Source organism: Xenopus tropicalis, chromosome 1, assembly GCF_000004195.4.
Source record: "Xenopus tropicalis strain Nigerian chromosome 1, UCB_Xtro_10.0, whole genome shotgun sequence".
Classification (NCBI taxonomy): domain Eukaryota; kingdom Metazoa; phylum Chordata; class Amphibia; order Anura; family Pipidae; genus Xenopus; species Xenopus tropicalis.
This window is the reverse complement of record NC_030677.2, coordinates 57,409,190-57,424,063: the sequence shown is the minus strand read 5'-3', so window position 1 is coordinate 57,424,063 and position 14,874 is coordinate 57,409,190. Positions and strand designations below refer to the sequence as shown.

Below are 14,874 nucleotides of genomic sequence, written 5' to 3'. Positions count from 1 at the left end.
CGCTAACAGAAATGCACCTTTCCCAATTTCGAGAGACTCTGGAAGTTACCGTGGAAACTTGTGAACTGAATTTGATCCAAGAAAATGTGAATATTAATGCTTGCAGTTTTGAACACTAGAGTGAGCAAGTTATTGTAATAGAATACAATATTGGTGAATATTCTGGCACTTTTTATATCAATAAATTTTTTTTACTTTCTGAACTAATCTAACTGTATTTATTGAAGTGCATTTCTGTTTGTATTTTGTGTTGCATAAACCTAAAATACATTTTTTTTAAACAATATCTATATATATCACTCTGCACATAACTAGTTTGCTGCTCAGACTCCCTTTTTGTAGCACTGGATTACTTACATATCGACATCAGGATTGTAAAGGAAATGTAAACTCACTGTTATATGCTATTATACTATTTTGAAAGAGAATAGCAGTTTTTACACTCCTAATGAGTTTGAAACAGCGCCACCTGTTGCTCATTTTTGCTTCCTGGGCACAATTCATAGAAAATGAATATAGTAAAAAAGGAAAGTTGTGGTGTTGCTTTGCTCAGAGAATTTAGTGAACAAGGAAGAGTCCCTTTCTCTGGTCAGATAAGCAGATTAACATCACATAATTTTCTCATTAACATCATTTTGTATCAATTACATATGTCCAGGTGAACAGCATGTGGCGCTGTTGTTTCAAGTTCATTCTATTAGCAGTGTAAAAACTGCTGATATCTTTAAAATGAAAGAAAAAATCTAAATCACCCTGCAATTTTACATTCACTTGTTTCAAGGGTTCACATCTCCTTTAAAGGACATGTAAACCCTGCAGACAAATATTTAATCAGTGAACAGCCTCTTTGAAATCTTTCAATAACTGCCTCTCTGTTGTCCAGAGGTTAATAGTAAGGCTGCAACATCTCCTTAATCACTTAGATTTTCTTCTCCTCCTGTAACCCACTCGCCTCCCCCCTCTCGGGAATTTGCTTTGACTTCTGGCTTGTGGGCATGCTCAGTTGTTCTAAGCTCAGGTGAATAAGCACGCCCCCAGTCTAGCAGCCAGTAAAGAGATGGCATTGCTGGTTCTTATAGAAACTCAGCTCTAGCTGTCTGCTTCAATTTTTTTCTCCTAACCTCCTCTCCTGAGCTCAGCTCAAACAAAGCAGAACTTTTATCAAAGACAGTCGTGCCTGTGTGAGCCTGTATTCTTGATGAAATGAATGCTGTATAAGGGTCTGTGTGTGTATGCTGTTTGCAGATTTAAATGTATCCAATAATGTATCAGAGTAAAAATGGCCACCGGGTGAAATCTGCTATTTGCTTTAGGAAAATGTGATGGTGCTGGCAAATGGAGGGGATATATGCAGTACATATGATGCCATTTGGGTGGGAGAGACATGCCCAACAGATATACACTGTAGGCAAATGTAGGCTTTACATGTCCTTTAATGGTGACTAAGCTGCATGGAGCCATATTGTGGGGCAGAACAACCTTACTGAGTTTATTTAACTTTTAAAGGATTCTTTTTAAAAAAAAAGAAAGAGCTGGAAAGCCCCAGAGCATTCTGGATAACAGGGCACATACACGTAACTACATCCCATTCCAGTTTTTGCTGCAATGTTAATGCGTAAAAAAGATTTTCTATGCAAATGATTTGCTCATAAAATTTTATTTGATTCATAAATAAACACATTTTCCAACTTAAGTGGAACTAATGGCAACCCTTTATACTGCTCATTTACTACTGGTACATCAGTGCTGAGGGATAAAACCTGTGGGCCGATAGGGCACGTGTGCAGCTGAATAGTCTGGCTGACAGGGAGCGAGGGAGGCGTTGAGCTGACAAATGGCTCCCCAATACCTGCACCTCCTGGTGCTTCTCAGCTTGTCTGGTTTCAATGCCACACAATGTAAGGTGATTGCAAGGAATTCCTACACGCTAATCCCACCTCCCGACCCCCCAATACACAGTGCAGCCAATCACAGCATTATATACTGAGTTACAACCACTCCATTCTAAAGGCTCAACTCTGTTTTTCTGCATTTTAACCTTTCCACAGATTTCCGAGGGAAAAGTGAGAGTGAAACATCATAATCCAGTCATGAGATGGTTACATTTCCACAGAACATGTTTAGCAAATATGTCTGTTTTAATGTAATGGTTAAAGTAGTGGTTAATGTGGAAGCTAGAACTACCATGTATTCTCATGTTTTCTAACCAAATGTGTCCTACAAATCAATATATTTAGTTTGCTGGTTGGTTCTTTCTATAATATTTAGTTTAAAAAGTATTTTTTCCTAAGGAATAAACCATGAGAGGTACATGTTAATCTACTGCCCACAACAGGCTTTCTCCATTTACCATAGGGACAAGTGCAATGTGTCCCCTCCCAGCTCCATGATGTTTACAGAAAGTAGCTCATGTGGTTTCCATGTGCTGTAATCTTTGAATATTTCTTTGAGCCACAAACCTTCATGACAGGAGAGACAGATTTGAAGAAATTATTTTTGAAATAAATACTATAAGCCGTACTGGTCCTTTATCTACCCTCACACTGTGCAGCCCCCATAATAAGGTATTTAGAGACCTCTTCAAAAAGTTTCAGTAGCTGATTTTATTGATTTCCTTCTCTTTGATTGTTGGAAGATTTGCAACCCAAGACAGCCACATTTATTTAAAAAAAAGTATACATTTTTTCAGTCCTTATATATCTGATGAAAAACTATTTGAACCAAGGGCACAATAAAGGGTTAATTGACCAAAATGTAGAAAACAAATGGAATCTTGACCTTTTTCCCGTGTAGCCGGCCCAAAAGAAATATTTGAATTCCATACAATTTCTCTGTCACGGCCATTTGTACAACAATTCCATGTCGATATGCAGTGCCGCGTAGGAGTATTCAGTCCTTAACCAATTCTCTTATTTTACTGAGTAACAAAACCTACAAAAATATTTTATTCCCGGGATATTTCATTTTAAAGGCAAGAAACCCCTTATTATTATGTTATATATTATGTTTATGTTAGAAAAACTCTAAATTAAAAAAATATATATATTTTTGTACATTCAGCGCCTGAATGAATGTCCCTAACATTTCCTCACCGCTGAATTATTGAAATAACTGCCACATATTCAGTGTAACCCCTCCCCCCCAGGCTTATGGGATCTTTATATGAGTTTTATGCCCCAGCTATAAGATTTTTTAATGAGCAGTTTTTTTTAATTCTGGGTTTAATTTTTCTGTTGCATCTTAAATAGAAAATCCTGCCCGTTGGTCTAAAGGTCAGATAATTGCACAAATATTATGGGGGCAGATTTATTCTTAATTTGTGGTTATAGAAACCACTCATTTCCACTAAAACCATGGATGTCCAATCATTTATTACAATATGAAATGTAAACGCACAGATTCAAAAAAGATGCAGAAACCTTTTTTTTTAACGAAAACGCCTTTTTTTGGATTTATATTTGTTTGAAACCAAAAAACTCATTTCCACAAATGAAGTTCTGAACTGAAAAAGTATGAATGAAAAAAAGCTGCGGGAACCATAACTTTGTGGACTTGTCGCACGATACCCGCAACTTTTTTATAGTGTTGCACAAATGCGAGTGTCAAAAAACCCCAAAACCTCTAAACTCACGAAGCAGAGAAATATCTCCCAGTTGTAAAAGGCACATCCGCCATTGCCTTCTACATCATCTCGACAGGTTTAAGCTGCAGTATTTTTACATTTAGAATTGTTGCAGTTTTGTCGCATAATAAATCCTGGAAAAGTCACAATTTTTTTCTGCAACTTTTTCGGGTTTTCGGCAACAAAAAGCCCAACCCCAATAAGTTGCAGTTTAGTATGAGCCCCCTTATAATGTGCGTGTAAGTTGGACCTTCAGTAGGACAATGACACAAGGCCAAACGAACACTGGACTGGATCATGAACAAAAAAGGTGAATGTTACATAATCAAAGTCAAGTCCCGACCTCAGTGCAAATGGGAATAAGTAAATTTTTTTGATAAAGTTAACAAACATCATGTAAACAATATAGAGCTAATCTGCCTAAAAGGATTGCTCCTCAAATCAGTGCTGCTAAATCTAAGTAGCAGCCTAGGCAAGTCCCCAACCTCGATCACCCCCACTACAGTGATGCAATGAGCGGGGTGGGGGGGATTGCTTAACCCAATTGTCACCATCGTGTTGACTCCCAATTATCACCATCATGTATCACAGCTCCCTTAGCCAGTCAGGGACCTGAAGTTATGGAAAGCCAAACTAGGGGTAGGCAGCTAGATAAGGTATGTGCCTAGCACCCCCCACCCCATGGAGCCCTAAGTACCTGCCTCTTCTGACTGCACCGAGTTCAGGCCCCACCTCAAACTACTCCTCAGCAGTGTGTAAACCTCATACATATTCACTGCAAAGCTGTTAAATCTGTAATATAATATATGTAATATTTGATTTATTTGTATATATTTCTTTATATATTTTGTGTTATTCAGTATAATGCAAGAATTGGTCAAGGCACTGTATTGTGTCCAGCGAGAGACATTTTGAGCTGATATTTTGATAGGATGCCGGGCAGCTTGCTGTAACGTTGCTATGGGTTATAATGTTTACTCCACCTAAAAAGAGGTTTCAAATAAAAATACTTGACAGAATTGGATGAATAAATCCTTAACAACACAATGTAGGTACAACAAATTGCTTGTGTGTGTGCCCGGCAGGAGGAACTGGACTGTACCACTGTGGGGAACAAACCCCGCGCCACAATCCGCTGAACAGAATGCCTTTTTTCCTATTAATGGGCACCACAAAACATTACAAAATTCAAACTCAAACCATTCATCTTAAAACAAAACGTCAAGTTCAGATGTTTAACATCAACTGTGGCTTTGTTTCCTTGTAGCTTAAATGCATTTGCCCGCCGCATTTCCTTGACAGCGAGGCTGTTAGCACTGAATTTTATTTTAAGGCTTTTTTTCCCCACTTGTTATCATTTGGAAAAGTGCAAGTTTCTGCATACAATTTGGTAATGCCGCACATCAAAACAAATTAAAGTTTATTTTCATATAGTGCTGATCCTGTACAAAATGCATATCATTCTCAGAAGTCCTATATACCATCATAAATATACCCTCGCCACAGGTGTCATGGCAACCGGGACTCTACTGATTAAAACTTTTCTCTCATGATGAAAATACAATATTTGGGATATTAAGATCACTTGATACAGAAGAAAGTAAAGTGCACTCTAAAGGATATTTTTGGCATGCCCCATCATACCTCTTGTTTTCCTTATTTACTTATTTGTACAAAGTGCCATCGATTTTATGGGGGAATTCCCCTTCCAAAAACATATCTTTATAAAACCAAAATATATATATAGATATATATAGAGGGAGGGGGGGAGAGAGGGAACATGTGATCACAAAATGTTCCTTAAATTCTGGATTTCAGGATAAAAGGACTTGTTCCGTCGGCAACACGCCACGGGCACAGGGAGGCGGCCAAAGTGCTGTAGGCCTCTATGGTACCCTGTAGCTGTGTGAAGCATAATAGCCTGGAATCAACCTTGTCATCCACAATAAAACATGAAGGAGAATTCCTAAAAAGTGTGCTCCGATCTTACTCGCAGGCAGTTCACATAAAAAGGTTCAACCATTTTTTTTTCCTTTTTACAGAAAAGTATAAAAGCTTAAATAGAACTGAAAGTGGGGTTTAAAGTGAGTCTATTTACAAACAGATATTGTAAAATGGTAAATTAGTTATGATGCTAAAAAAGGCACAGCTTTCCCTTTTTTTTTGTTTTTTAAATACGCTGTAAACAAGTCATTATCCATGCAAAACATTTCACTTTACAAAAAAAATTACCTTATTTAGACAAAGATAGTACTTAAATAGTCTCCATCAAAATAGAATTCTTCCAAAAATACTTTCTTAGGCTTTCCATTCATCCTACAAGTCATTAGATTTTTTTTCTCATTTACAAAATTTCCATATATTTGATTTCAGATCCTTCACAATTTGTACATACAGCAATATACAGTACATAATAGACCGCAAAAATTATTTTTAAAGCCAGCACAATATGGATACTATAAACGGAGACAGGGGCTTTTGCTTTAACAGCGTAATCATTAAATGTCTATTTACCAACCTAAATACTAAACTTGCTGTGTACTCGTATGGCACCGTAATGCCCGAGCGCGAGGCTGAGCCGTGTGTAAGAGTGAGCCGCTGACATTAAAGAGCCCCAGTCTTTCATCTACAGTATTGTTGATAACATGGGACAACAAAGGTCACAAGTGGGATGTGAGAATTCAACATCTAATGTTCCTTAATATTTTTTAACAACAGTTTGACTTTTATTTCCTTATAGAACAAAATAAAATGTAATGCCTCATATTGACCATACTCTCTTGTGCAGACCACGGATACGCTTTAGACCACTCTTGTACATCCATGAACCTTTTTTAAAGGCAACAAAACCAGAAACTCCATGGCGTAATTAAAACTTCAACGAGTTAGAATATCAAAATGGAACAGTTATTAACTAGATATGGCTTTTTATCCATTGGAACGGGAGTTTGTCTTGTACACCTTCCATTATTCCACCGTTTTCTTCAGTTCTCAGGCGCTAGGCGACGCGTTTTCTTCCAGCTCGGAGAGAGTAAATCAGATTCTTTTTCAGAATGCCAAAGCACAGTTTCCTAGGAGCAAGGGCTTGAGGATGGAATATAAGAGGAAACTTAAGGCAAAGTTCTCCTTTAAGACTCTTCCAGTCATTTTCTGTGAAAGTACAAAGGCTTGGCAATCCCAGATTCCACCTTTGGTAGTTGATCACTAATAATTTCCACAAGCATGGCAGGAAATTCCACTTTTAGTGCCTGAGATTCCCTGAACGTGTAGAAGCAGAATTCCAACAAGTCCCCAACAAGCTGAAATCAAAATACATAAATAAATTAATAAGTTCCAGTTAGTTACAGAACTACAATAATAGGTTAACACAACCAAAGACAAACCGAAGCACAGCTTTAGGGGTTGGTTTTATTAGTACAACATATACCAGTAACAGCCTCCAGACTGTACTTACCAGAACACTCACAGGGTTCAAGTGTATAGAAAGTGGCTGGGCAGAACAAGGTTGTAGTGATGTATGGGTTTGCAAAAAGTCTAAGTGCATCTGACTCAAACCCTCAGGTTTCCAAAATGCGCCCAACCTGACCTACCCACTGTCATAAAGGGGGAAAGGCACGCAGCTATAAATACAGGCTCCTGGGGGTGGAATTCAGGCACAGTAAGTTCATGAGCAGGGAGGGCGGAAGGAAGAGCTCTGAGGCCACATCCAAAGACAGCAGCTTCCAGTGTCAACTTGACTTAAATAATAGAATGTCTGTATTAATAAGTTAAATCAACTGGACTTGCTGTGTTTTCTTAAAGCTTTTCAGCAGCCATCTGATGGACTTTCTAAGTTCAGAATTAAGAAAGACAGTTGGTTGGATGACAAAACATCTTTAAAAAAAACACAGCAAGTCCACAGCAAGTCCAGTTGATTTGACTTATTACTACAGACATACCATGACTTGGATGAATGGGAACCATCACAAACAATAGCAGAATGCTTTCCAAAGCTGGCCATAAACATACTGATAAAATTTAAGAAACAAAGTTTATACAATTTTTGGTTCGTGTATTGTCGCCCACAGGTCCCAACTGATATCCATGCACTTAAAAATCTAATCTGCTGATGCATAACTGACCACCATAACTACTCATCTGATTTCAACTGTTCCGACTGTCTGCCCAAATAATCAGAATAATGAGAAGGAGGCTGTACGATTTATGGCACCTTGTATACTATCCATCCATTTGGTCCATGGACCAAACTAAGTCTTTAGATATATGAAACTGTGCATATTGTTTTATGAATAAAGTATAATCTTGCACTGGGCAGTGTCACACTGATAAAGAAGGTGAGATGGCTTCAGCCCAGTGAGATGGCTTCAGCCCAGTAAGTGGAATTGCCTAAGACAGGCAGGGGGTGGAGTGCAAACATGCTCCAGTTTATCATGTATGTATCCCAGAAGATGCAAAAAATGTCTCTCATTGATATTTATGTGCCAATATGCTGATTTACAAGTCTCAAACGATTTCTACCAGGAAATAACATTCTATAATTACAGAACCCACAGACTTTTAACAGGTTTTCTGGGGTAAAAATAAAGTAATTCTATTTGAGACTACATTTCCCTGACTATTAAGTGGTTGAAGTGTTTGGGTAGCTAGATCTAACACATGCAGTAATAGAGGAAACAAAGCAAGCCTACATTTTGACCAATGAAAAGGTTTAGCTCTGTCTTGCAAAAACATGGAAACACTTTCAGCAGATTCACAAGATGTTTTTAATGAAAGTTTCCTTTCAGTGTATGTTGTGGCTTTCGTGCTGGCATGGGCAGACTCCAGAAACCAGAGACGTTCTATAAACTCCAAAACCACGGCTTTCCCTTTCTGTTCCGCAATCTGTCAGCTCTGACCTGATGTCACTCTATTTGTGGCGCTGCTTTTGTTTATCAGAAGCACAAAGAGAGTATTTTGACTTTTAAAAACACTTCAGTTAATATAATCTGCAATGCTATGATCTCCCGAGTACTTCTGCCAATGGATGTACCTAGTTCTAGTACCGAGTTCTAGTACCAAGTTCTAGTAGTTTTAGAGATGGAAAAGGTTTTGCTGGTAGCAGTAATATTAACTGACTAAGCTGGCTGCTTTCACTACATCCCTACTGTTGCAGAACCAGGAAACATCTGCCAGCTCTCTCCTACGGAACCTGGGACTTTTGTGTCTCTTCCATCTTGTTACTTTCAAGGAACCTTCAACATCCATTTAATCTACTGGGATTTACACACGTTATTAACATCTGCCTGTGGTCCCATCAGTGTAACAGCGCCCTCTCCTATGAGCAGAAGGAAGTACATGGCATTTGTTTTTAATTTTCTGCTGCAAAACCACACTAAAGCTTACAAATATATATATATATATATATATACTGATGGAATAGAAAGGGTGCTTGCATTCTCTCTGTGGTAAGGGATAATAAAGTGGTAAATAGTCCAGACATTTATTGCCATAAATTATATTGTAGAAATGTTCCCATACATCCCAGTGAACAACACAACAGCACCAGTCACATAAAGCAACACTGAACTGTTCCTTTGACTATCCACATCTACACCTAGGGAATGAATTCTGAACATGGAGTTTTAAATGAAGGCAGCTACATGGCACAATGTCCTAGCAAGGAAGTATGGATTAATAACTGGTGGCCATTTTATTGGGCATATTCTTACATTTATGTGTACTATTTACAGCAATTATCACAATTATTTTTAAATTAGAAGTGTTATACATGACCAATGAACCTAGTAATTAAAAATGCCATATTCTATATACTGAACTTACTTGTACCAGCCTAACGTTTCAGCATCTCTATAGCAGCAATGAGCCAGGTCTTCAAATTGTCACAGGGGGTGCTGAGCAGCTATTGAGAAGCTGAGCTTTGGGGTTGCAGAATATTTGCTATATATTGTGACAATAATACTCTATATATACAGTATATTGTGCATCAGTCCCCAAGCTCAGTAAGTGACAGCAGCACAGAGCATGTGCAGGGAATCAGCAGAAAAGAAGATGGGGGGCTACTGGGGCCTCTTCAGGGGCACAGATCTTCTCTGCTAAAGGGCTGTGGTTGCCTTGGGTTTGTACATATCTGGTAATGTACAACATGTCTAGCCTACTACTTAGGCATTAATTCTCCTTTAAAAACACACAATGCTACACACACTGACAGTGATGTGGAACTAGCACAACCCCAAATTACTTACACAACAAGAAACCCTTCCCAGTTTACATTTCCAAGCCCAGACATTCTTATGGCTAGATATGAGTTACAGACAACACAGAATACGTGTTCTATTTATTTATAAAATCCAGCCTTTAAAGCATCTTGTGTTATGTCACATCTCAATGACATGAGGATATTAAAAGTCACCTTGGAAAGTCTGCAATATATTTAACAAGAATTGGCTGTATACGGTTGCTAAAAGATACAAAGGGTATATGTGTTTTTGTCTTTTTAAAATGGTCAAAATGATATATATTTAAAGTATAGAAAGTAGTGTGATATATATGACTATTGTAATAATTTCAGAAAAAGCATCTTTTATTGCTATGGTACAGAACACACGCACAAAAATACAGTTTATTATCTGTAAGGTATATATATTTATGACAAAATGGCTCCATACATGCAGGAGAAGTCATAGTCGCATAGACTTTGCAGAGAGTCCCTATGTGTTGCAGCCTGCCACCTTTCAGCTACTAAATGGCATGGAGGATTCCAGTGAGCCACAGAAAATAAATAGGGGATATGCCTTTCAAGTCTCATTTTTATGGCCTATAATAATAAATGCAATCAATCAAAACCTGAAGTTAGACTCCACCGCTGAACAGGGTAATACAGTGTAAACACATGGTTAGCCAATGGGCTTTCAAAGGAACTCTGGGTCAAAGCAACAAAACAGACAGAGGTTTTAAAAACATTCACATGGCATTAAATAACTCAGAAAATGGCTGAAAAGGAGAAGGGCTGTCAGAGAGACTGTAAAAGACCATTTGTACTCTGAAATACTACAGGCTCTGATATCCCACACTATTTCCCATGGACTCTGTGTTTGGCCTTGCTTTCCTAGTTAAACAGCTGCATACATTTAAGTTTCCCAGGAGTGTGTAATGGGCAAAAGGTTCCAGTGTCCCAGTTAGTGCCCCAATGATCCAAACCTAATTATAAATAATCTTAGCAGCAGATTCACTAAACTGGGGAACTAAGGTATAATAAGGATTTGCAGCATTACCTGCCTGTCAGGAAACATAGGGTACATTTATCTGTGTAGCTACATGCAGCATTATTTTAATAGAATGTGTTCATCATTCTGCTTTTTGGGGTGTTAGAGCCCAACAGCAGGGCTGAGCTCTAACACAACTCTGAATTATAAATCCCCAACATAAACTGCAAGCAGCAATTAACAATTCAAACCTTCCAAACCCTACAAATCAACCTGTTTTCTGTGTATTAATTAAGGAATGAATATTTTATGTTGCAGCAAGTGCTCCAGTTACAATAAGCAGGGTCGTTCCAAGGTACTGCACAAAGCAGAAATGTCTGAGAAGCACCAAACCCTGCTAAAGCCGCCTTTCAGAAACCTTTCCCTGTCTTTACACTGATATAAATCCATGCCCTGCTCTGGCACTGGGGGAAGGAGGATTTGCTTTCTGCTGAATAAACAATTACCAAGGGAATCATGTTGTTAGCCTCCCACAGAGCTTCTCAGGGCAGAGCAGCAGAAATACATCAGGAAAATAATTCCATATGTAATTTCCTTAAACAAGCCCAAGCTGTAATGTCAAGGCATGTCCTGAAGTGCACTCATTTCACCCTAGGATCCTGTATGAAACATAAATAAGACACACTGTGGAGTCAGAGGCTTTCCTGCAAGCCAGCATTAACAGAACATGCTCCAGTACAGTTAAACATTGAGCTCAGCATCTCATGAAATGACCGCATACGGCTCCAACAGCCAGATATAGATATCACTTCCAAATGTCCCGAAAGGAAACATTAAGTAAAAGGTTTAGAATAATATTAAGGGAATAAAAACATGGCACATGAGTTGAACTTGGCAAAATCTAGTAGTCTACAGCAAAATGTTTTGGTAGTACAGTCAGTATATTACAATCCAACATGTCATCGGTCTGCTCGTTTTATTAAAGAAAAATATATCATTCCCCCGACCAGTTCCTTATCAGGCACAGCTCCTGCCTTACACTACTACAATAATATGACAGGAATGTAAAACTGAAGGTATGTTAATAACACACAAATACATGTCTATAAAGTACACATTATTGCTAATACTAATGCCAGTTACAGAGCCCTGTACTGACAATAGGGCAAGCACAGTTATTTTTTACCAAATAGTAACAACACCTTTATACATATATCAGTATTTTTTTTATTACTATGGAACAATTAGTTCCAGCTAGAAAATAGGTTGTCCAAATCTTTCCCACTTTAAAAGTTGCATTGAGCATTTAAGGGAAAACATGCCCCCCTTTTTGACATGAGCTCATTCAGCTGGACTTGTGTAAAAATGGTGCCTGAGTGCACGGATTAAAAGGAACATGTAATAGCCAGTCTGTGTTTGCAGGACCCAAGTTCCCCACCCCCATAAGCCTCACAATATAATGTAACCCATCTCTTGTTCCGCTGTGATGAATTCTGGGACTTCAAGTCTCTCTGCTTTTCAAAGAATCTTTGCAATACCCACTAGAGCAGGGCTGTCCAACTGGCGGCCCACGGCCCCCCTCTGTGTGGCCCCCACCTGTCTGACTGCTTTGATGGTTTACCTTTGTGGAAACTTTAAATGGTATCAGTACTGAGATTAAATGCCCCCTGCATGGTTCACACCTCAGATTCAGCCTGTAATCCCCCTGTATTGTTTAAATATGTAATCCCCTGTACTGTTCACACTTTTTAATCCCTACATTGTTCACACCTCAGGCTCTAATCACCCACATTGTTCCCCTGTTCGCAGTGCCAGCATTGTGTCAGTGTATGCTGTCTGTGTGTGCCATACACACAGGCAGCCTAGGGCAGAGAGATTATGGCACACATAGGCAGGGTAGGACAGGTATGTGCCATACTCTGCCTGCTTTATGTTGCCTGTGTGTGCCATACTCTGCCTGCCCTACCCTGGCTGTGTGCCATACTCTGCCTGCCCTACCCTGCCTGTGTGCCATACTCTACCTGCCCTATGCTGCCTGTGTGTGCCATACTCTACCTGCCCTATGCTGCCTGTGTGTGCCATGCTCTACCTGCCCTATGCTGCCTGTGTGTGCCATACTCTGCCTGCCCTATGCTGTCTGTGTGTGCCATACTCTGCCTGCCCTACCCTGCCTGTGTGTGCCATACTCTACCTGCCCTATGCTGCCTGTGGGAGGTGAACCTGGCAGGGGTTCAAGTCCCAGAATTCATCACGTCACAACAATGAAACAAAGTGAGGGGTGGGGTGCATTACACAGGGGGGTGTGGAACTGGTTCCTCTGAGCACAGAGACAGATTTTCATGGTTTCCTTTCAAGCAGTGGAATCAAGTATATTTGAGTAAAAAAATAAAAAAGGAAAGCTATATTTGGAGGGGAGTTAGAGCTTAGGGCTGCCATGTTCCTGGGGAGTGGAACATGCATAAAGCATGCTGAGATAAGGCAGATAAGCAGTTGATCAGTAACACAGTGCAATATATACTTACATCCTGCATGGAGTCTAAAAGCTTTGTTAATTGGAAATATCTCTGCCAGCTTTGTCCAGAGTTGTGTGGACTCTTTAACAATACTTTTCTTAGTTCTTTGATGTAATTCACCCTCATTTCTTCAAATGCAGCTTGGCATTTAAGTCCGTCTTTGGGTACTTTTGGGAGGAAAAAAGACGATGATTAAATTCACATGGATTATTATAGTGTGCTCATTTTGTAGCCCAAATCTACAGAAGTGTTTAAGCAGCATTTAAGTTGTTAGCCACAGACACAGATAATCTACTGCATTCAGTCATTTCCACTAATAAATTACAAACGTAATTTAACACATTCTTCAATCTGGAGGTGTCATGTGATATAGTGGAGACAAAACCCAACTAAAGGAATATCAACTACAACTCAATATTTCACATGGATTGATATTGCCTATCGTTGTTATTTTAACCATTCAAATACAAAGAACGGAATTTTGTAGCACAATCAAGGTTCTAGCATGGGACCCTTTTGTGCTACAAAACTCATTGAAGAACCTAAACACATTCTTTTAGATCAACATGCCTGAGAAAATATTTGGTTCTCATATAAAACTGTGTGTTAAATCTAAAGAATGGATGTGAAAAAATACAAATCCAGAAGCAATATGGGGCATAGTGTAGCCAGCTACAGAAAATATCTACAGATATTGTACTGTTGTGTACATATGGCACATTCAGGACAAATGCTGCTCTATATGTCTCCTCTTTAATAAATGGAGGGAAAGTCTCTGTAGTGCCGCTGCTCCCTCGTTGTAGATGGTGTAGGAAGAATTAAATCATGGTCCAATATTTGGAATTCATTTTAACACCTTCTTCATTTACATCTCCTCATTCTCTAACACACCGGTAGAACAGACTGTGCGTGGCTGCTCCTTTAAAAGAACCTGCCGATAGAAGTCCCTTTAGCTCTAATTTGGTGACAATAGAAACTTTTATTACAATCCTATCAATTTGTCTGGTGCATGGGAGCCAAGATAACAAGATTTGTGCTTGAGTTCTTCCCCATCTCTCAGCTTAAGCAATTCCCTTCCCTGTTGTGCTTAAGTGCTATTACTTTCCTTTTTACTGCAACATTTGACAATTATTGCACCAACATTGAGGCTAGATTAAAAATAAAATAGAAATAAACCTTTCAAATAAACTGAACTTACACGAAACACAAAATTCTGGAGAACTGCCCAGATTCTCTGATTGGAATTATTAAATACAGAACTGCTTTCTAGCTGGCTACATTCCAATTACAATGGGATAGGAAGGACTAAAAACAACAGCAACAAAATGAAAAAAAAAAACCAAACAACAAAAAACTAAGCATCAGATAAATCACAAAGCTGGGATTCAGCACAACTGAATTTCCTTTCGGATTCCTAAAGCATTTTCTTCTGGAGCAAAAAAATTAAACTCCTTTACATCAGAGCCACAGTATAGAACTGATATTGCTCATGAAGCACAAATACAAAGAAATTGCCGGAAAAATAAATAAACAAATA

General features: G+C 38.8%; 1 protein-coding gene across 2 annotated transcripts in view; it reads right to left on the bottom strand.

Annotated features, from left to right (window-relative positions):
• Positions 1–5,023: 5,023 nt before the first annotated feature.
• Positions 5,024–14,874, bottom strand: part of nr3c2 (nuclear receptor subfamily 3 group C member 2) — a 185,185-nt gene continuing 175,334 nt past the window's right edge. For both annotated transcript variants that reach the window (XM_031895503.1, XM_002933501.5), the window contains exons 8-9: positions 13,347–13,504; positions 5,024–6,921 (exon numbers count right to left, since the gene is read on the bottom strand). In XM_031895503.1, the coding sequence (XP_031751363.1) occupies positions 6,766–6,921; positions 13,347–13,504 (314 nt within the window). In that variant the 3' untranslated portion in view covers positions 5,024–6,765. The remainder of the gene's footprint in view (positions 6,922–13,346; positions 13,505–14,874) is intronic.